General features: G+C 41.3%; 1 protein-coding gene across 3 annotated transcripts; it reads right to left on the reverse strand.

The window, feature by feature from the left end:
- Positions 1–143: 143 nt before the first annotated feature.
- Positions 144–23,650, reverse strand: chd1l (chromodomain helicase DNA binding protein 1-like). 3 transcript variants are annotated; one of them, XM_058073776.1, is made up of 25 exons: positions 23,427–23,650; positions 23,207–23,319; positions 21,916–22,022; positions 21,734–21,827; positions 21,622–21,653; positions 20,169–20,250; positions 19,939–20,101; positions 19,712–19,867; positions 18,807–18,899; positions 18,623–18,719; positions 16,348–16,421; positions 14,911–15,021; positions 13,983–14,097; positions 13,749–13,902; positions 12,336–12,519; positions 10,926–11,071; positions 10,084–10,247; positions 9,812–10,014; positions 9,654–9,752; positions 7,058–7,128; positions 6,764–6,878; positions 3,025–3,133; positions 1,690–1,912; positions 1,542–1,619; positions 145–1,452 (listed from the first exon to the last, which is right to left on the reverse strand). In XM_058073776.1, the coding sequence occupies exons 1-25, from the start codon at positions 23,518–23,520 to the stop codon at positions 1,330–1,332; spliced, it is 3,000 nt and encodes a 999-aa protein (XP_057929759.1). In that variant the 5' UTR covers positions 23,521–23,650; the 3' UTR covers positions 145–1,329. The 3 variants fall into 3 exon arrangements, with proteins under 3 accessions (XP_057929760.1, XP_057929759.1, XP_057929758.1); XM_058073775.1 differs by having other exon boundaries at positions 147–1,452; positions 21,734–21,845; positions 23,427–23,648; XM_058073777.1 differs by lacking the exons at positions 23,207–23,319; positions 23,427–23,650 and adding an exon at positions 23,031–23,091 and having other exon boundaries at positions 144–1,452; positions 21,734–21,845.
- Between the last annotated feature and the right edge of the window lie 55 nt (positions 23,651–23,705).

Below are 23,705 nucleotides of genomic sequence, written 5' to 3' on the forward strand. Positions count from 1 at the left end.
TGCAAGCTGATACAGGTGGTCCTGGTTTTTACTCCCATAAATTATTACTACCATACAAAAAAGAAAAAATAATGTCTATTAGTAGTAGTAGTAGGCAGTAGGAGTATGGTCTAATAACGATAACTGAGCAGTGTAGTGCTCTCATTGTTGACATGAGCCTGTCTCTCCCTCCCTTGCAACGCCCCTTCCGGTGTGCAACAGAACCACCGTAGGAGGAGTTTCATTTCAACCTTGGATGCTATTATTGTTGTTTTATGTACTGTACATCCTTCATGTAGTTTATCGGCAATGTGAGTGACTTAGGTGTAGCTTCTTGTAAGAATTATACTTCAGAAATAAAATATTGGGCGGCACGGCGGTCAAGTGGTCGAGCGCGCAGACCTCACAGCTAGGAGACCAGGGTTGAATTCCACCCTCGGCCATCTCTGTGTGGAGTTTGCATGTTCTCCCCGTGCATGTGTGAGTTTTCTCCGGGTACTCCGGTTTCCTCCCACATTCCAAAAACATGCTAGGTTAATTGGTGACTCCAAATTGTCCATAGGTATGAATGTGAGTGTGAATGGTTGTTTGTCTATATGTGCCCTGTGATTGGCTGGCCACCAGTCCAGGGTGCACCCCGCCTCTCGCCCCGAAGACAGCTGGGATAGGCTCCAGCACCATAGCACAATAGTACTAATCACTCTGTATATACTGTAACTTCTTAGCAAAATATCAAAGTGGCCTGGCATAACTTTCATTTTTCAGCATGTGGCCCTCGCGGGAAAAAGTTATGACTGATAACTTGAAAAATAACTTGGGCTGTCAATCGATATTTGATCATAAGTAATCGCATTTTGTCCACAGTTAACTTGGAATTAATCACATTTAATCGCAGATAAAAAATATATATTTTTATTAGCGCTGTCAATCGATTAAAAATATTTGATCGTGATTAATCACATCTGTCTGCAGTTAACTCACAATTAATCTCACTACAAGAGCCATCTGCCAGGGCTTTGAAGCTAACTTTAGCAATCTAAATACTCTTTTCTTTCTCAATTTCTAATCAGTATTTGTTCCAGCTTGTGGCTACATAGTTACCGTGCTTCAACCAAACTACGGTGGAGGCCGAGGGTCAGACAGAACGAGTGCACAAAAAAAATAACCACCCTTAAAGGAAACTTCCGTGAACGCGTCATTAACTTTGACAACCCTAAAAATAACCAAATCATCATTGATACGGCCATGCCCAAAAACATTGCCTCCATAAAACTCTGCAAAGAGCACACCATTTATGAATAATAGTTGCATCTATTGATCTCATACTGATCTAAAACACACATAAACACATTACAGGAGTGTGTGTGTGAAGTGGGCTGTGTTGACGAGTCGTTGTTTGGAGAAGCAGGCCTCCAGCCAGGGTTTGCGCACCGCCACTGCCTGGTTGTAGCGACGCATCATGTCCTGTAGCTCCTGTTTACACGCCACAAATACACACAAGGTCACAAACTTTTCAAGAGCTTCTTTGTGGAGGCCAATGAGGAGAGATGGGCAAGGCTAACCTGAGAGTGGATGTTATTCTCCACCTCGGCGACGATGTGTGTGACCTCGCCACTCATCACCTCCTCTTCGTCTCCATCATATGTGCACGGCAGCTAAGGAGATGTGGGCTACAATAGAACGTTTGCGGACACACAGACATGTACAAGGATATGTGATGAGGTAGCGAGCAAGCATCTTCCTCTCCGTTGCAGGCAGGTTGTAAAAAAACACATGGACCCCCCTCATGAAGTTGGGCAGCAGAGGAGGGCTCAAGGGGTTCGAGGGTCCTGCCGTCGGCGCAGCCGAGCCGTGCGCCTCAGCTTTAGGGGAGGACGCAGAGGCTGTGGGGGCAGTGGTGTTTTCTTTACCGGCGCTGCGACTGTGATAGTATCTGTCGGCCATGTTGAGGGAAAAGACGTTTGTAGTAGAAGTTCCCCAGGTGCTGTAAGTACACCTTGGCAACACTTCAAGTTGTCAAAATGACCTGATGAAGCGAGGGCGGGGATAACTGCCGGTGGAGTTCTTCCTTCTGACTAATGAAGGTAAACCTTTCGGCATGCAAGCACTGATTTATACATGATGATACACAGCATGGGCTCACCAAAGTGCAGCAAAGTGGCCTGCGGCATATTTGGAAAATAGAGTTTAGCAAGAAAAAAAAAAATTGTAAAAAGGTAAAAATCAGAAGTAATTTTACAAGAATAAAGCCAAAAAAATAATAATAATGAAAAAAAATAATATTAAGGAAAAAAATGTTGTCATTTGAGTAGCATTAACACGAATGTATTATGGGAATATATAAGAAAAAAGTTAAAATAGTTACATTATAATAACAGCAGAAATTTCATTTCTATTAGAAAAAAGTCAAAATATTTAATGAAAAATTTTATAGGAATAAAGAGGAAAAAAATATGTATTTTGAGTAGCATAGAGTTGAAACATTAAAGGAAAAAATAAATTATTTTTCAAAAGTTGTAATAGTTTTGGAAAATTCACTTTTCCAAATTAATTAACAATTACGAGAAATTAACAATTACGAGAATAAATTCAAAATGTGAACAAAGTCACAATTACGAGAAGAAAAAAAGTTGAAATAGCTGAAAAATTGAATAAAAACCCCAGCTGCCATTTTGACAAGAAAAATGTCAAAATATTTGGAGAAAAAAAAGTCGGATTCTAACAAGAAAAAAAGTAACAATTTTATAAGAAGAATATCATTTTAGTGTAGAAATATTAACAAAAACCTTTTAATGTTGTGAGAAGCAAACAAAAGAAAATAAAGAAATTGGGGAAATGTATCAGGTAGAAATAAAATCAAAATATTCCAGGACTAAAGTCAAAATATTCTGTAAAGAAAATGTATGAAGTTTTTAGTAATAATTGGCTTTTTCTTGGCTATTTTGTTGAAATATCTAAAAGTTTACAAAATCTAGTAGCCATCCTTTTAATCTTTCAGCATGTTTAAGTATGACTGCTTTGTCCGAGGCAGCCAAATGAGGATACATGAAGGTGGGGATGCCTCTGGAAGCCAGATGTTTCCTGATCAGACGCTCCGTGCCGTACCAGTTGAAGCCCTTGGTGGAGTGGCCGATACGTGGAAGGTGCACGCTCGCTTGGGGTGGGGGAGAGAAAAGACAGCAGGATGAAACGGGCCAGAGGTTGAAATGAAGACATGTGTTCTTTCAGCAAGGTGTGCAAACACATTCCGGCAGTGTATCCACAGCCACGACAACGCAGTCACATGTGGAATGTCCCCACGGATCTCGTCAGTCAAGTCTAACCGTGAGGAAACTGCTACCTTCATCATCACAACACAAACAATAACACATATTTGGTCTCCACGCCTGCTGCAAAGCACTTCATTAGGTACACCAGCACAAGCCAATAAAATCTCACACAGAATACAATACAATCATAATTACATGTCACATTAGTAGTAGTTTGGAGGGGTGTGTCACTGCACGGCGCCGCACTGTGCGTTAGCTACGGTAGAGCTCCCACTATAGCGGGACTGTCTGTGTAACTCTGCATTTTAACACACCTCATACACACCAAGTTCTCTGCCAGAGAACAAGAAGATGTAGCAGGAGGTATCCATGTTGGTATCCAACTAAAAGACTTTGTAGCTATTTTTAGTTCGGGCTGTGGGCCATATTCATATTGGCCCTTGGCACGTTCAGAAAATACCTGACTGTGTGGGCGACATGCTAACTACTCGGCCACTGTGTAGCCGACATTCAACAAGAAAACGAAACAAAAATGAGCACTAGTTTGCAACAGTTCTGGTGTTCATAGTGTTAGATTGGTTAAAAATGTTATTGTGACATAAAACAACCCAATTTTTGTGTTGCTTATATTGGTACAGTTGTTAAGATATTCGAGCTGTCAGAAAAGCAAAAACATTTGTGTCAAAGTGAAAGTTATGGTTGAAATGTATCTTTTCAGGCTGCGCAGTAGTCGAGTGGTTAGCACGCGAACCTCACCTGAGTTCAATCCCACCCTCGGCCATCTCTGTGTGGAGTTTGCATACGTGGGTTTTCTCCGGTTTCCTCCCACATTCCAAAAACATGCCAGGTTAATTGGCGACTCCAAATTGTCCATAGGTATGAATTTGAGTGTGAATGGTTGTTTGTCTATATGTGCCCTGTGAGTGGCTGGCCACCAGCTGGCCACAGCTGGGATAGGCTCCAGCACCCCCTTGTGAGGATAAGCGGTAGAAAATGAATAAATGAATGTATCTTTTCACAAAAGCTGTTTTTTTTACCTTTTTTTTTTTTAATCAGGAACTTTCCTAAAACTTACCTATGTTCGACTTCTGATTAAGAAGGGGAAAAGGTAAAAATAAACTTTTTTCCGACGAAAGACTTGTTTATGTAAAGTGAGAACACAATATACTGTGTGCCTTGAAAGATCAGTCTAAAACAGGGGTCTCAAACTCAATTTACTTGGGGGCCACTGGAGCTAGGGTCTGGGTGAGACTGGGCCGCATCAGGTTTTCCAAAAAACAAAAACAAAAACGCATTTATTAAAAACACAAAAATGAATAAACTTTGCTTTGGTTTTCGATTTTCTACAAGAAAAGCTCTGATAAAACATTCCACTGTTCTCAAATATCTTACTTTTTATTTTTCTACACAAAATAAGATGAAAAATAAATAAACAAATCAAGAATAAAGAAAATCAATCAATCAGTAATAAATAAATATAATAATAACAATAAAACGGCAAAAATAAAAACTTAAGAAACCACATATAGTTGGTGGGTAGACAAATTATTTTTTCCAGATTAAAATGAACAAAGCATTATTAGAGCCCTGTAGACATGACAAAACACGACTATAGTCACATTTATACTCTTTTTATTTACTACATATTGCGCAACTGCAGGGTCTTGAGACACATGCCAACTCGCAAACTAGAAAGCTAGCGACCTAAACGGTAGCCTTCAAGTTATTTCCTTTAAACTTAAATAGCCAAAAACTTACCACTTCCACACGGATAGGGAGGATAACTATTAACAGTTATTTAACCTTTAACATGAACATTAATCAAACGTAATAATTTTTTTCTGGGTACATGATACCATACAGCATCCATATCAAACTTGCGCGGGCCGCACTAACATTAAACTTTCATATCAAGGCGGGGGCCTCAAACTAGTGTCCTGCGGGCCACATTTGGCCCGTGGGCCGCGTGTTTGAGACCCCTGGTCTAAAATGACTGGTACTGAAGGGGTTGTCTTTTGACAATAATGGTACATTATTTTTTTACATCATGATACATAATGATACAATAATAATACATTATTCTTTTAAGTCTTTATGTTATCGTTACCGCTAATTACCGCTAATTATTGGCCTGATAGCAGCATAAAATGCGATATCGGTTGATATCGGTATCAATGTCATGTTGCACAAATCGGTATCGGGAAATAGTTGAAAGTGTTGGAGGAGGAAAGAGTCGGGAAAGAGTTGGACACCTTGTCACGCATGATGCAAAACTACATTTTTAATTTTCATTATCCACATCGTGGATAAAATAAGTCTGCATTAAGATGCATATACGTGCAATAAAAGCCCTCATTGCATTTGGAGCGGCTAGTTCCATGCAAAACATTCAAAAAAGAAGAAAAAAAGAAATATTGCAGTAGGATCCCTGAGCTCCATGAAGAAAATGTGTGATTGTTGCTCATGAGTCATGACCTTATCATCATGTTGAATTGAATACAACAATTATTTATGACTTTTTACAAAAGGCGCTGTTGTGTTTCATACGGTCCTAACATCCAGTAAGTATGCATGGCAGGAAATGTGGCGGCTATAGATAGCTGCACCGTATACATTTCATTTCATAACTCTAGTTGAGCTGAAACCCAGGTTGTGGACGATAAGATAAACCGGCAGGCCCGGATATCCGCTATGATAAGCGAGAGATACGGCTACGTCGGTATCAGCCTCCTCAGTGGATAAGAATTGATATTTTACAAATATTTAAATTTTCTTCTAAAATTATTCATTCATTCATTCATTTTCTACCGCTTATCCTCACGAGGGTCGCAAGGGGTGCTGGAGCCTATCTCAGAAATATTCATTTCATCATATTATGATTTTATTCCCATAATATTTGGACTTTTCTATGAATTTTCTCAAAATGAAAACTTTCTTTTGTTTTATTAGTTTCTTAAAATATTGCGAACAATACATTTTCAACGAATTATTATTTTTATTTGTTTACTCTCTTAAAATTGTAAATTTGTTTTCCTTGAAAGAAGACCTTTATTTTTTATTTTTTCACTTTATTCTTGTAAAATTATTGCTATATTTTTATTCCTGTTTTACTCCTGTTTTTTATTTTTTATTTTTCGACTATTTCAACTTTCTTTTTGTAAATTTTCCTCATAACATCACATTTTTATTCTTGTAATTTTTTTTTCTATTTATATATATACATATATATACATATATACATATATATACATATATATATACATATATACTAGTTTGACATTATTCTTAAATTACAGTAAAATTATAGTAAAATTACAGGCGATTTTTTTTCTTTTTTATGAAATAACATTGGTAGATTTTGCTGCAGGTCAATCCAAAAACAGCTAACTGTACCGGTGTCAAATGGCCCCCGGGCCGCACGTTGGGCAACCACTGTGGTAACATTTCTGATGTGTGCTTAGTGATTTTAGTGTATTTTGTGATTGATACTGTAGTATTGTTACAGCCTAACATACCTTTATTCCGTTTGGCGGCAGTGTGGATCTTCTTGAGACCTTCGTCAAGCGCGGTGAGAAAGATGCCGGACAATTTGTTGGCTTTGTCCCGCTGCTGTGCAACGATGAGGGCCAGCTGAGGACACCAGAAGAGAGGAGAGACATGGTTAAAAAATGTCAAGAAATAAAAACATTTGATGGTGACGTGGCAACAACACAAGTATGCGGTATCAAAGTTGTGATCGAGGAGGAAGCAATTCTGGTCACATGCGCATGTGTGTGTGCGTGTGTGAGGAGGTGCTGCTCGGAACCTACGTGATCACTCCCGTCCAGCCGGGACTGTTTGTCATTGATGGGAAAGAACAGGACGCTTCCCAGGTCCAAGTCTGGCAGACATAAACAAGATAAACAATGCGTCATTGATGAGCGACATTGGCATTTCTTATGAACAGTTGAAAAGCTACAAACACCAGTGTGACTTTATTCTCAGTTTACAACTTTTTCCACAACATCAATTTTCAAAAATGTCAAATGTAATAGCTGTTATGTTTGCTTTTTATAAAAATAACACTTCAAAAAAAGAAACCAACCAACACCCCACTTTAACTTAAACGGGACCTATTATGCTCATTTTTCAACCCTTTGTATTGCATTGTTGACTCCTATAGAGCAGCTACACGCAATAACCTGCAAGGAAAACTTTCTAGATCTTCCAGAATCTGCACCTATGCCAGCTGTATTTACGTGGATTTGTGCTTCCCGCCAAAACGGTTTGTTTGTATTTATGCCACCCATGGCCTCCCTCCGGGTACGCCCACTCTGCTGTAATAATAATAATAATAATAATAATAATAATAATACATTTTATTTCAAAGCGCCTTTCAGGACACCCAAGGTCGCTGTACAGAAGACATAAAAACACAAATATAAAATACAAGATAAAAGACAACAAACAATGAATAAGAACATACAATAAATAGGGGGGGGGGGGGGCATGTGATGCAGTTAGAGCAGGGGTGCTCATTAAGTTGATCGCAATCTACCGGTCGATCGCGGAGGTGGTACTGGTCGATCGCGGCGTGACATTAAAAAAATATCATCCTAGCATCAATGCCGTCACTTGATTGATATACAGGGCAGCCATTCAGATGACAACTGAATGTTGCCCTTCGGGCGACCAATCAAATCAAACAACGTCTCTAAGTGCAGCAGAACTTACGATGTCAGCCTATCATCCATCCCCGTTACTTGATTGACATACAGGACAACCAGTCAGATGACAACTGAATTTTGACCTTTAGGTCACCGCTCATGCGTAAACAACGATGCAAAGTGCTAAGCTAGTCGGCGAATTGCGTCAGATTTTAAGCCCTCGCTAAAGTTTTTGGTCACTAAAATGAGTGAAGTAGCTGGACCGAGTAAAAAGGCAAAAACATATCACTTCCATACGGAATGGGAGGTGGACTTTTTTTTTTCACAATGTCTTTTTCGAAGTGCGTTTGCCTGGCTAACCTGGCTATCAGCAGCTACTGTCCGGACTATGCATCCCTGGCTGATTCAATTCAGTGCAAGTCATCAAAGTAAACTCAGGTAATTACAAAAAATGTTAATAGTTAATTATGTGTGTTTTGCAATATTGGCTCATTTGGTTATGTAAGGTACATCAACATACATTGTACGTACAAATAATCCTCAATACATTTGAAAATAAATAGATGTTTTGCATTTTTGTAGTGGGTAGATCATTTTGACTCGGTCATTTTAAAAGTAGCTCGCATGCTGAAAAAGTGTGAGCACCCCTGAGTTAGAGGGAGTAAGCTAGTTTGAACAGATGAGTTTTGAGTTTGGATTTGAAGATGGGAAGGGTGGCAGAGTTACGGAGGTCAGGTGGCAATGAGTTCCAGAGTTTGGCTGTAATTGGCCACAATCCCAAACTACTCCTGAATACTGCGAACAACACTTTCTAATAAAGTGGGCATAGGAATTGCTAATGAATAAAGTGTATGGAGAACAAATTGAAAAGTGTTTAGGAGCTACTGGTAGCTCATGAGCTCCTGGCTGTAGACCTCGCCTGCCTGAGGAGGAGCACTCAATGTCACACACACTTTGTCAGAAACACCACTGGTACCATGGAGCTCAGGAGAACCGCAACGTGATAGTGCTGCAACCACCTCACCTGCCCGAGAAGGAGCACTCATTGTCAGACACTCTTTGTCAGAGGCGTCTCAAAAGTCGGACGCAAGGGTGCCGTGTTTACTAACTGCAGACAATCTTGGCACAACACAAGAGTGCAAATGTAGTCGTTACACGTTTTTTTGCGGGACTACCGTGTTCCAGACAGTGAGCAATGTGGTTCTCTTTACCTCTGTGGATGCACAGCGTGTCGAATATTCAGCAACAGTTCACCTTCACAAAAACTGTTCCGTGTGAAATGCTGTTGACAGATATACAGAAATATTTTTCTCTTGCTGGGAATCACCAACTACAATAACTTCTACCTGAGCTTGCCTTGTAAACAGAGAAGCAGCGCTTGGGGGAGGGAAGAGAGTGTATCTGGCCTACAGCCACGCCCATATAAGGAAGCCCGCCCCTCTGTGACATCACAAAGAGGCAGTTTTACCACACTTTTGGAAACAGAGCGTTTTTAGCCATCCCAAACGCCTTTCAGGGCTCACTTCCAAATGCGTAAACCTTATTATATGAAATTTTGGCATAGTTTAACACGAGAGTACGACATTCTAACTACATTTATCGGTCAGAATAGTGGAAAAAGGCAACATGTATGTCACGCACGCTGTGGTTGTAACTGTTGCACTTGAAAAAAAGGAGGCAGATGAGGATTTAGCGTCTTGGCTAACCGATGTGCTTGCTTGCTTAGTGGAAATGTGATTTTCCCAATCCTACCTCTTACCTTTCATCTTTCCAGCCTTCTCGTAGTACCGCCGGGGTTCATCCGACCGCACCTCCAGAGCGGTGAACAAGCCCCCCTTCCCCCACCAGCCAGAATCATCTAACGACAACACAACGGTTAGCCAAAGCAGTCATGGGGTTCCGGAACGGGTTCCGTACCGACACAGTGGACGATGATGGCGTCCCCATGTGCACCGTGAGGATGCGTCACGTCTCCCAAGACGTAGTGGATGGCGCCGCTGTCCGAGTCCGTGGAGCTCACACTGCTGCTGTCATCCTCCTCTTCTTCATCCTCGTCTTCCTCCCCGTCAGCAGGCTTCAGACATGGTGATTTGTAGCCGCATGACTCCCACCAAGCCATTCTGTAGACCATGACAGTACCATGACAACAACGATGGAAAGGAACTTGCAAAAAGCTTTTTTTTTTTTACTTTTTCTGGTATTTCTGCTCCTCCTGCTTCTTCTTGAGGTCCTCCTGATACTTGGCTCGCTTGGCCGCCGCCTCCTGCCGCTTCTGCCGCCTCTGCTCCAGCTCCGCCTCCGTGAGAGGCCTCCTCTTCCTTGTGGGGAAGCCTAGCGCTGCTGCCGGTGACACCTGGATTAATGTGGAGGCGTGGCAATGTGAGCTAAACCAATGCACATCCTGGGGGCTATTAGTGTATTGAGTATTGGCCCGTGACACATTCGAAAAATATTGTATACCTACAAAAAGTTCTTAAAAAAACCCGGCACAAATGGAGAAATCAGCAGCAATTTTACAAGAATAAAGTCAAAATATGAGAATATTTTACTATAATAATGTCAATAAATTATTAGGAAAATTAACACTTTGGTAGCATAAAGTTGAAATATTAGAGGAAATTATTTATTTTCTAATAAATAAATTATTTTCTCTAATATTCTAAACAAAAACTAACAACAAAATGTAATTTTTGGAAAATTAGGTTGTGGAAAAATATAATAATAAAATAAAAAAATAAAATTAAAAATATATATTAATATTTATTATTATCATAAATTAATTGTAATTATGTGGTAATTATAAATTATTATTATTATATATAATATTATATATATTTATTATAATTATTAAATAATAATAATAATGGAAAAAAGTGAAAATATTATGACAACAACAATTACAAGAAGAAAATAGATATTTGGGGGGAAAAAAAACTGTGGTAATTTTACAAGAATAAAGTGACAATATTACAGAAAAAAAGTTGGATTCTAACGTGTTTGAGGTGTACGTGCCGTAGCAACTGACTCATACATCGGCTTTGTTCCGTAGGCTTCGTCCGTCTCCCACACATTTCTGCAGCTCGCCAAGCTGCTCCTCCAGCAGACGTTCAAAGCTCTTCTGGTCCTCTGAGCTGGGGTCCTTGCTGTAGTCTTTACCCTCAAAGCAGTACATGTGGTCTGGGAGACAACAAAAGATGGTGGCCATTGAGAGTGTATTCCATACTTTCTGGACTATATTTTGTATATTTTGATGTGTTTAGCTGGTTCTGTGACTTATAGTCTGGTAAGCCAAATACATATACAGTAATCCCTTGCTCATGGCGGTTAATTGTTTCCAGACTCAACTGTGATCAGCAAATGTATACTTATTTACAATTTTCCATATTTACCAATGGAGATTTTGGTAGTTGGACCATAGAAAACCTGTTTATGACATTCTAAATATGCTTTTTTAAACATTTTTAGAGCCCTCTAAACATGAAATAACACCCCTATAGTCACCTTTATATACGTACCTCACACCTTATCCAATGTAGTAGTTGTTGTTATGTAGCATTACTGACACTTAGTGACCAGTGTAAAATTCAACCATATTATCACGTCTTTGAATGCGTCTTTGAATGTAGTCATATTTTTTGACTAACAATAGGTCACAAGCAACCACAAAACAGCAATAATTATTTTTAAAAAACGGTAATTGAGTGACGCCGTGAAATTCTAACTGCAAAGTGGCGAGAGATGACTTTTTAAATGGGGCTGTATGGCGAGTGGTTAGTGCGTAGGCCTCAACCCAAGTTCAATTCCACTCTCGGCTATCTCTGTGTGGAGTTTGCATGTTCTCCCCGTGCATGCGTGGGTTTTCTCCAGGTACTCCGGTTTCCTCCCACATTCCAAAAACATGCTAGGTTAATTGGCGACTCCAAATTGTCCATAGGTATGAATGTGAGTGTGAATGGTTGTTTGTCTATATGTGACAGCTGACTTCATTCATAGTGACTGCCAAGCAAGGAGTGAACTTTAGCATTAGCAGCCCCTGGGGGGCGCTCTCAGCTTGTGACAACAACATTGGTGTGGAATGAGATCAGGAGTTCGGTGTAATTGTTTAGCGCTAACTTGCTTGTGGGAATCGCTGGCTCGTTATGGTAATTTAGCCTGTTCAGCCTCCCAGGTATGATGCTATTGGACAGCTGAACATTTGTTAATGAACACTGATTCTGTGTGTTGCTGTGTGTAAATGTGATGCTGTGTAGTTGAGTTTAAAGTTGCCTTTCCACTTTAAATGTCTGAATTTGGGGAAATCCATTTCTAAATAAATGCCACTTACAGTGCAATGAGACTTATGCTGTATACATGCTTTTTATCCTTTGTTTTTGGACTAATGCCACATACTATATGCTGCTGTAATTGCTGAAGATGAGGTCACTCCAAAGTCAAAACATACTCTGCCTGTCAGATTCAGAGCCGCTGTCTTCCTCTTCTTGCAGGGAATTTTCCTCTTCGTTGTCGTCAACCATCCAGTGACCACCTTCAGACGTGCCGAGGATCTTCTCCAGTTTCACATCCTGTACCGAGCTCTCATCCGACGATAGCAGATTATCAACACCAAACTTTAAGATCTCACTGAGCTGTGGAGGGAAAAAATAGCATACAAAATTTGGAAAAATTCATTTGATAATACAGCAGCTGTTTTATTCTAAACATAAATGGTCTTTCACTGGTATAGCCCTTTTTTCCACCTGCAAGGCACTCAGAGTGCTTTGACAGTTTTAGTACATTTAGCTACTGGTGACCAACTGGGGGTTTAGTATCTTGCCCAAGGATACGTCCACATGATCACAGGAGGGCGGTGGATCGAACCCGCAACCTACAGGTTGGGACACGACAATTCTACCACCTGAGCCATGCTGTCCCATAATTTCGAAAAAAAACAATTTACCAAGAAAACAACAAAGAAAATGGAGCAAAAATTGAAAAATCCTCAGTAATTTTACAAGAATAAAGTAAAAAAATATGAAAAAAATAGTTGTAATCTAACAAGAAAAAGTCATAATTTTTATGGGAATTTATATAATATATATGATGTAATATCAATATCATAAAAAAATTTATTGATCCAAGGCACATTCTAAAAACATACAGTAACGCAACATTAAAATACTGAAAGAAAATGTAATCTAATGAGAAAAAGTCATCATTTTATGAGATAATGCGATTGTAGCAGCATAAAGTTGAATTGTTAAAGAAAGATGTTTTTTTTTAAGTCGTAATATGAAAAACAAAGAAAACAAATTGAAGTTGGAATATTTTGAGAATTAAGATGCGGAAAAAGTTATAATATGAATGAATGTGAGTGTGAATGGTTGTTTGTCTATATGTGTCCTGTGATTGGCTGGCGACCAGTCCAGGGTGTACCCCGCCTCTCGCCCAAAGACAGTTGGGATAGGCTCCAGCACCCCCCGCAACCCTCGTGAGGAAAAAGCGGTAGAAAATGAATGAATGAATGAATAATGATAATGACAAGCTATTAAGAGAACATATTTTTGAGAATAGCGCCATAATATTACAAGGAAAAACACCGTCATTGAAGTAGTATAATAATAATAAAGTTGAATTGTTAAAGAGAGAGTTATTTTTTAAGCCATAATATTATGAGAAACAGACAAAACAACAAAATCAAGTTGACATTTTTGGACAATTACATTATTGATGTTATTATTAACACCAAAATTGGCCGGGCAAATGCAAGCAATGACCAGGAAAAGAAAGACAGCGGTTTTCCAGGTAATCATCTGGTATCAAACTGAGAGTGAGGTCAAGAGGTCAAGTGGTGTCGTGCTACCGCGTCGGCACTCACTTGCAGTCCCGCAGCTGCCGTCTGAGCTCGGTCCAGCAAAGAGAAGCGCCCCTCTTCCATCACCGTGTTGGTGAGGTGCAGCTTGGAGACGGCGCGAGAGTACATGATCTCCTCCACCGTGTCTCTCGCCAGGAGGCGGATCACCTTCACCGGCCTGCAGGCCGAGACGCAAAAATGACTGAACAAAATGAGAAAATAAATCAGGACACTGTCGGCCATGTTTGTTGTACTCACCTGTGCTGACCAATGCGGTGGCAGCGCGCGGCGGCCTGCAGGTCGTTTTGAGGGTTGAAGTCGCTGTCCATGAAAATGACGGTGTCAGCAGCGGTGAGGTTCATGCCGACCCCCCCTGTACATAGACATGAAGCACAACTTATAGTCCTCATGGAGCCGCACCATTCATTCATTCATTTTCTACCGCTTTTCCTCACGAGGTGCCTGGAGCTGTCTTTGGGCGAGAGGCGGGGTACACCCTGGACTGGTGGCCAGCCAATCACAGGTCACAGACAAACAACCATTCACACTCACATTCATACCTATGGACAATTTGGAGTCGCTAATTAACTTAGCATGTTTTTGGAATGTGGGAGGAAACCGGAGTACCCGGAGAAAACCCACGCATGCACGGGGAGAACATGCAAACTCCACACAGAGATGGCCGAGGGTGGAATTGAACCCTGGTCTCCTAGCTGTGAGGTCTGTGTGCTAACCACTTGACCGCCGTGCCGCCAGAACCGCACCAATTACAGTGAATTGGCGTCTTCTTTCTGCTGCTTTTGTTACAATAAAATGTTTGATTAAAGTTGCTTTTTTGTACATTGATGAGTTGTACACATTAATTATGATGTGATATTACAAAGTGGACCGCGTCCCCACTGAAGGCCACTGAAGGTATAGCAGCATTTTATAGCTGAGGCACTTCAACACACAAAGAAAAGCTATGAGTTGTGACAGGAAGTCACAAAGCTTGATGGCCTTGTTTTCCACCGGTGTGTCATCCTGCCGCAGCTCTTATCATCACTGACATCAGCCCTCGACTTCCTCTCGTTCCCTTTATGCTGAAGCTGCAGCTATAAGAGCGCCCCCGTCGCTAGCACGCGGCAACAACGCTCGACAGGCGGCGCTGGGGGTGCCGAGATGCTGAAAGGAAGGAAAGGGTCACCTGCTTTGGTGCTGAGCAGAAAGACAAAGACGTCGTTGTTGCTGAAGTTCTTCACCGCCAGATTGCGTTCTTCGCCTCGGACCGAGCCGTCCAGGCGCTCGTAGCTGAAACCTGCACAGAAAGGTCAACTTTTAGCACAGAAAGGTCACATGATTGAAATGTGGCTCTCTTCTACATTACATTGCAACAATGTTAGACACAAGTGTGCCACAATAGAACTGGAAGTCATGTTGCTGGCTACACTTTCCATGTTAAAAGGGTGGAAAAAAGTACCGTCATTTTCGGACTATAGAGCGCACCTGATTATAAGCCTCACCCACTACATTTTTAGAGGAAAACCGATTTTGTACATACACAAGCCGCACCTCTATATAAGCCGCATGTGCCGCATGTAAAACATATTTACAAAGAAAGACGGTACAGTTTTCAAAGTTTTAGTAATATAACTTCATTCATTCATTCATTTTCTACCGCTTTTTCCTCACGAGGGTCGCGGGGGGCGCTGGAGCCTATCCCAGCTGTCTTCGGGCGAGAGGCGGGGTACACCCTGGACTGGTCGCCAGCCAATCACAGGGCACATATAGACAAACAACCATTCACACTCACATTCATACCTATGGACAATTTGGAGTCACCAATTAACCTAGCATGTTTTGGGAATGTGGGAGGAAACCGGAGTACCCGGAGAAAACCCACGCATGCACGGGGAGAACATGCAAACTCCACACAGAGATGGCCGAGGGCGGGGACCGAACCCTGGTCTCCTAGCTGTGAGGTCTGCGCACTAACCACCAGACCGCCGTGCCGCCATAATATAACTTAACAATAATATATATATATATATATATATATATATATATATTTTCCCTTTATTTGGGCAAATATGTGAAACATTACAGTGCTTTTCTTACATCAATCAAAATATAACTTTCCATTATTTACATTTGTATTCAACTATCTGATCCCAAGCCCAAAAGGAGTAGGCTGAAGCAAAAGCAATAATATATAATAATAATAATAATAATATATAACTTTCTTCACAAACGGTGCCTGTGACGCGGCAGTAAAACGGTAGCAACATGGTAACAACACGCTACCAACACAATAGCAACACAGTATAACAGGTCTGGTAAAAGAACATACTGGAAAGCTGCGTCATATGCCTTTCTTTTTGCATTTTCCATGATTGAGGGCATGTTCACGCTAATTCAATTTATGCACAAGACAAGAAGTTGCAGTCTTCCTCGATGCATATATTTCACCGGTCTTAATCTTACCTTTTCTACTCGAGAGCCCCTGGCGGCCATTAGAAAAATTACATAAATCGGCCGCATCACTGAATAAGCCGCAGTGAAAAGAACGTTCTCCCATCCTGTGTGGAAGTGGTGGGTTTTTGGCTTCTTAGCATCCCCTAAATGTGTTCCAAGCCATTCCTACCTCTGTACTCCATGTAGTCCTGGAGAATGTCCAGCATCCTGGTCATCTGGGAGAACAGCAGAACACGATGGCCGCTGGGACAACACACATGACAGGAGAATCAAATTTAAAGTAGACTGATTGAAATAATGAAAAATGTTTTCATTATTTTTATTTGAGGGAAAATCGGCCATTGTGCTTTCTACTCTGAAAAAAAGTGGTTGTTTTCTATTGTATTAGTTCCATCAGTTAATATTAGTCAGGTGGGCCGCAGCCTGGGCAAGGTCATAATAATGAGCGGTGCAGAATAATTATGGGAGCAACAATTATTGGGCCAATATGAGGGAACTATGCCGTCAACCAATAAATCTGATAAGATTAAAAATAACTCAGATAACCAATAATGTGGTGAGATTAACCGTACTGTGTGGGTGACCAAATCAAGCTCTCCTTTTTTTCACCTGCCTGTGACGGTAATAACCTGTCATAACTTCCCCTAAGCTCAACATTCACTTTCGCTTTCTGGGGAAAACATTTTGCGTGGTAGTTGCACCAAATATTCCACTATGAGGAGAAAAAAACCCATCAAGCACAAAAAAAACTTAAAAAGTACATAAACTTTGCCAGACACATCCGTGGTGTGACACCGGCGCCTCGGCGCATGTGCCCAAATATAGGGCACTTTGCTGGGCCACAGCAGGTGGCTCCCTTTGCTCGATACTCTGGTTCCCCTGATGTCATATATGATTAGGACAAATCAACAAGTACAGCTGATATGGTGCATCGCAAATTATGAAGTAATGAATGAATGACACCGATGAATGCAGCTCACGTAAGAGTCGGCGAGACTTGCTTGCTACGCGCCATGTTTATGGATGATATTGAGAGGGATATCACGTGGGGATTTAACACAGGGGTGGGCAAACTTTTCGACTCGCGGGCCGCATTGATTTAACTAAATTGATGGGGGGGGCAGACTATAAATTATTATAAATAAATTATAATTATAAATAATTTATAATTATAAATAAACACATAACAGTCCACCTGGTATTATTGTATCTGTAAAACTATCATGCAATCTGCTATTATTATTTTATATTTAAATATTTTATATTTAAATTATGATTATTATTATTATTTGCTTGTGTCCCTTTTTTCAGGACCGCTTTATAAACAACAGACCACATGATGCCAGGTTGTATGTTGAGTTTAAATGAAATACTTTGGAAAGAACAAGCGGGCTGTATTCAAACACTTGGCAGGCTGGATGTGGCCCCCGGGCCGTAGTTCCCCCGTCCCCCCTGATTTAACATGTTCACAGCCGCAGATATCTGCATGAGAAGAGTCAAGAAAGTGTAGAGCAGGGGTCTCAAACACACGGCACGCGGGCCAAATGTGGCCCGCAGGACACTCATTTGAGGCCCCCGCCTTGATATGAAAGTTTAATGTTAGTGCGGCCCGCGCAAGTTTGATATGGATGCTGTATGGTATCATGTACCCAGAAAAAAAATATTACATTTGATTAATGTTCATGTTAAAGGTTAAATAACTGTTAATAGTTATCCTCCCTATCCGTGTGGAAGTGGTAAGTTTTGGGCTATTTAAGTTTAAAGGAAATAACTTGAAGGCTACCGTTTAGGTTGCTAGCTCTCGAGTTTGCGAGTTAGCATGTGTCTCAAGACCCTGCAGTTGCGCAATATGTTGTAAATAAAAAGTATAAATGTGACTATAGTCGTGTTTTGTCATGTCTACAGGGCTCTAATAATGCTTTGTTAATTTTAATCTGAAAAAATAATTTGTCTACCCACCAACTATATGTGGTTTCTTAAGTTTTTATTATTTGCCGTTTTATTATTATTATTATATTTATTTATTTATTACTGATTGATTGATTTTCTTTATTCTTGATTTGTTTATTTATTTTTCATCTTATTTTGTGTAGAAAAATAAAAAGTAAGATATTTTAGAACTGTGGAAATTTTTTAATCAGAGCTTGTCTTGTAGAAAATTGGAACCAAAGCGACGTTTTTTTTAATTTTTTTGTTTTTAATAAATGCGTTTCTGATGCAGCCCAGTCTCACCCAGACCCGAGCTCCAGTGGCCCCCAAGTAAATTGAGTTTGAGACCCTTGGTGTAGAGTGTAGATGTAGAAAGCTTTCTGTACGGGTTACCGTGTGTAGCTGCTCTGTAGCAGTCCATGACTCAATACAAATGGCCGGAAATGACCAAGGACCCTAACTAAAGCGATGACAACTACTGCCTTCCACCCAGCAGATGACGCTAGAAAACACACCCTGCTTGCAGGTAAGCCAACATCCCATCCAGGAGGCAAAGCTTCCCGCTGGCTTCGATCAGATGCTCCCCCATCTCAAACGGCTCTGGCTCCACTCCTGTGTGACCAGAAAGGAATTATGAGTTATTCCCGAGCTTGGTTTGGACTGCGGGTCAGGTGCCGTTTGTACCAGAAGGCGTCTCACCGTCAAAAAGATATGGGTGATCCACGCACTTCCTCAGCTGCATTAAGATGTTGAGCAGACGAGTCTTGTTGCTCTGCTCGTTCCCAAAAGCCTCTAAAAATTAAATACAAGATATATAAGCTAATCCCTCATTTATGGCGTCCAAATCTGACCATGATAAGTGAATTATAAGTAATAAGTAGAATTCCTTATTTATATATGGAATATTTTTGGAGTATAAAACCTGTTTACCACCCTCTAAATATATTTTTTCAACACTATTGGAACCCCTCACTGCTCTCAATACAAAAATTACTCTATATGTAATTAGAGCAGGAATCAGGCAGGTTAGTAAACATCCATCTTCTATATGCCAGTTATCCTCACTAGGGTGGCAGGGGTATGCTGGAGCCTATCCCAGCTGTCTCCGGGCGAGAGGCGGGGTACACCCTGGACTGGTGGCCAGCCAATCACAGGGCACATATAGACAAACAACCATTCACACTCAAATTCATACTTATGGACAATTTGGAGTCGCCAATTACCCTAGCATGTTTTTGGAATGTGGGAGGAAACCGGAGTACCCGGAGAAAACCCACGCATGCACGGGGAGAACATGCAAACTCCACACAGAGATGGCTGAGGGTGGAATTGAACTCGGGTCTCCTCGTTGTGAGGTCTGCGTGCTAACCACTATTTGCAATGTAAGTATGCAGTAGATAAAATAAACGTAGGACTAATATTTATGGTGTAAATCCCAACATGGTATGGTAATATTTTTGGAATGTGGGAGGAAACCAGAGTACCCCGAGAAACCCCACGCACAGTCTGTTTGTCTACACACACCCCCATCCAAAAAAAAAGTCCCTAGAAGGAGTATACATCACCCACGTTTGGACACCCCTACTATAGTCTGATAGTCTCACCAACATCCTTCATCAGGAGGGCTTTGTAGTATTTCTTCTGCAGTGCCGACATGCCATGGTAAACCACCAGCTCGCTCTTCTTGGGCAGATCCACCGCCACCTCCGACTTGATCCGACGAAGCAAGAAGGGCTCCAGGAGGCTCTGGAGCTCGGCCGCTGGAGCCGGACACCCATAGAAAATCAGCGTTGACTCCCCATCCTTCTCACTAGTCAAACTTCTGTCCTACCGAGTGTAGGTCGACTCCGTATGTCCGAGTAAGAGTGAACAAAGTTGTCTGCGTCTTCTGCTGAGAAGATTGCGGGCTGGATGAAGCTCAGCAGAGAGTAGAGTTCCAGCAGGTTGTTCTGGATGGGAGTTCCCGTCAGCAGGACCCTAAAGTCCACTGAGAACTGAGACAGGAAGTGGACAAGATATAGTGTGACATGGAAAGGAAGAAGAACAGGTGCTGCTCACTACCTGCATCAGGGTTTTGTGCAAGAGAGAGTTCTGGTTCTTGAGTCGGTGAGCCTCGTCTACGACCAGCACCTTCCACTTCCACCTGAGGATGGAGAACATCACATGACACATCATAGCCATGATACCTGCTTATGATTGCCCTCGCTCATACACTCACCTGGTCTGCCAGAGAATTAAAAAATAATAAATAAAAAAATGTTGCTGATTACATCACACACTAACAAAACACTCCACTTCCACAAATAGATGGCGATCATTCATTCATTCAATTTCAACCGCTTATCCTCACAAGGGTCGAAGGATGCTGGAGCCTATCCCAGCTGTCTTCGGGCAAGAGGCAGGGTACACCCTGGACTGGTGGCCAGCCAATCACAGGGCACATATATAGACAAACAACCATTCACACTCACATTCATACCTATGGACAATTTGGAGTCACCAATTAACCTAGCATGTTTTTGGAATGTGGGAGGAAACCGGAGTACCCGGAGAAAACCCACACATGCACAGGGAGAACATGCAAACTCCACACAGAGATGGCCCAGTGTGGAATTGCAGCCTAGATGGCGGTCATGTGACCTGAATTCATTTTAGTGGCAAATGTTTATATTTATGTTTGACTTTTTTCCCACAAATTTACCAGTGTGTTTGTGTGGGTTTTTTTTTTTTTACCAACCAAGTAGATCAGAGCAGTGAGGATGCAAGGTGCAAGTACTCCACCTTGTGGCAAAATTGGCATATTACATTTTAATATGTATGATGCCTCAATAAAAGAATGGAAAAAAACTTTTTTTACACATATTATTCATTCATTCATTCATTCATTCATTCATTTTCTACCGCTTATCCTCACGAGGGTCACGGGGGGTGCTGGAGCCTATCCCAGCTGTCTTCGGGCGAGAGGCGGGGTACACCCTGGACTGGTCGCCAGCCAATCACAGGGCATATATAGACAAACAACCATTCACACTCACATTCATACCTATGGACAATTTGGAGTGGCCAATTACCCTAGCATGTTTTTGGAATGTGGGAGGAAACATGCAGAGAACATGCAAACTCCACACAGAGATAGCCCAGTGTGGAATTGCAGCCTAGATGGCAGTCATGTGACCTGAATTCATTTTAGTGGCAAATTTTGATATTTATGTTTGACTTTTTTCCCCACAAATTTACCAACCAGAGCCGTCAGAGCAGTAAGGATGCAAGGTGCAAGTACTCCACCTTGTGGCAAAGTTGCATATTACATTTTAATATGTATGATGCCTCAATAAAATGGAAAAACTTTTTTGTTACACACATTAATTTTTTTAAATATGTATCTTATGATATACTTCAATAATAATAAGAATTTTTAACAATACACGACTGGCTTCAGTTAATAAATGAAATAATAATAATGAATAACACACACATCGTTCACACATAATATTTCAGTTGGGAAGACACTCACCGTCTCAGGAAAGAAGCGTCTTTGAGGCAGAGCTGGGAAAGACCATTTCAAAGGTCAACACAGAAGTACGAAGTGACGTCATGCGTGTTGCTTCCACAGAACATCCACACACCTCGTATGTGGTGAGCAGAACGTGGACGTCCTGCATGTCCACCTCCCCCTGGATCTCCGCTCGTCTGTCTTTGTCTCCCTTGTAACACAGGACACTAAGAGACGGGGCGAAACTGAAAAAAACATAAGAATTGATGTTTTTACAGGCAGAGATGGCTGAATTATGAATAAGGGAAGTTGTACCGTTCCAACTCATTCCTCCAGTTTTCCATGACGGAGAGTGGGCTCAGGACCAAAAATGGATCTTTGGCACCAAGAGCTGCAGTCACATACAACAGCAGAGAGATCGTCTGAAGACACAAAGACCGATAAAGAGTGATCAATATTTATTTCTTTCAATTCCCTCACACCTACTGTACAGCCTTACATAAGAAACCCCCGGCCCCAAAAAGAATTGCAAAAAAACGAGTGAAAACTAGGGATGCTCCGATCGATCAGCCACCAATCGGCCGATACTCACTTAACTAAAAAATGTTGATTACCCCTTGAATTTATTGCTTTTAATAATATAATGGTCAGATTGATTCACATTTTTTGCCGAAAAATATATGTCAGAGTGAAAGCAGACTTTGTATATCAGGTCAAATAAATAACGGAAAAGTATTCACACCCCTTGAACGTTTGCTGTAGCATTTCATTGTTTCATTAATTCATTCCTTTTCTAACGCTTTTCCTCACGAGGGGTGCTGGAGCCTATCCCAGCTGTCTTAGGGCGAGAGGCGGGGTACACCCTGGACTGGTGGCCAGCCAATCACAGGGCACATATAGACAAACAACCATTCCCACTCACATTCATACCTATGGACAATTTGGAGTCGCTAATTAACCTAGCATGTTTTTGGAATGTGGGAGGAAACCGGAGTACCCGGAGAAAACCCACACATGCACAGGGACAACATGCAAACTCCACACAAAGATGGCCAAGGAATTGAACCCTGGTCTCCTAGCTGTGAGGTCTGCGCGCTAACCACTCGACCACCGTGCCCCATTTCATGTTTTTTTTTATAAATATGACAAAGGTCAGTGTCATGTGGATTTTTGGACAAAAATTATCAGAAAAAAAATCTCCATACAGACAGATTTTTACAAATTGGTGTCAATTAGTTGAAAATATATCTGTAAAGTGCCCCCCCCCCCCCCCCGACTCTCGTGAAGATAACTGGTAGAAAATGAATAATTATTTTATTATTTTATAAAAGCAATACAATGCGGGTGAATACTTATATCCAAGGTAGCGGATACTTTTGCAAGGCAATCTAGTGGAGCGAACTTTATTATTTTACAGAACATTAACTCACACTCCTCGCTCCGTGAGAGATAACAGCAACAACAACAACAAAAACAATTTTCCCTCACGCCTACCCCTCCGGGTGGCAACCACTCCCCTATCAATCGTTCCGGAGTGAATTATGTACCGGCAACTTAGCACTACACGTTCAAAAATAGTGAAAGTTAGTTTTAAGAGAGCAAAGACCTGACAGGTTTTCCCCAAGCCCATCTCATCTGCAAGGATGCATCCCTGCTGGTTCTGCACACACTGTGTCAACCACTGGACGCCATCCAGCTGGTAGGCCCTCAGATGTATCCCTGGTACAAAGAAAATGCACTTCTGGAAGAAGAAATACTAGCAGAAAACACTTGAAAGTGCACCAACTCGCTTCCGTCAAGTCGTTAAAAGTTCCGTTCCCAGTTACCTCTTAAACCCCATCGCTGTACGTCACTCTGACATAACGGGGTCGTCTTTTTCGCACCGATGCTGGTTTTAATCTTCAGCAACAATTCCGTCATATTTCCACACCGGCGGGACAAAGTCTGGACATGTCGGTCAAACACTTCCGCGTTGGTCACATGACACAGGAGAAGCGAGCGCGCGCTCACTTTAGTTTTAATAATACGACTTATTCACAAATATATATATATTATTAGAAACAAATATACATTAGAGGTTGTTTATATGACTCCAATAGTAAATT

Source organism: Doryrhamphus excisus, chromosome 5, assembly GCF_030265055.1.
Source record: "Doryrhamphus excisus isolate RoL2022-K1 chromosome 5, RoL_Dexc_1.0, whole genome shotgun sequence".
Lineage (NCBI taxonomy): Eukaryota > Metazoa > Chordata > Actinopteri > Syngnathiformes > Syngnathidae > Doryrhamphus > Doryrhamphus excisus.

Bases quoted from the DNA above. Each gene is read 5' to 3' on its own strand.
- chd1l (XM_058073775.1), bottom strand. From the start codon at position 23,520: ATGACGGAATTGTTGCTGAAGATTAAAACCAGCATCGGTGCGAAAAAG. The intron at 21,846-21,915 runs GTACAACTTCCC...TGTTTTTTTCAG, and splicing joins TGGAGGAATGAGTTGGAACG to TTTCGCCCCGTCTCTTAGTG. The intron at 14,098-14,910 runs GTGACCCTTTCC...GTCTATGTACAG, and splicing joins TCTGCTCAGCACCAAAGCAG to GGGGGGTCGGCATGAACCTC.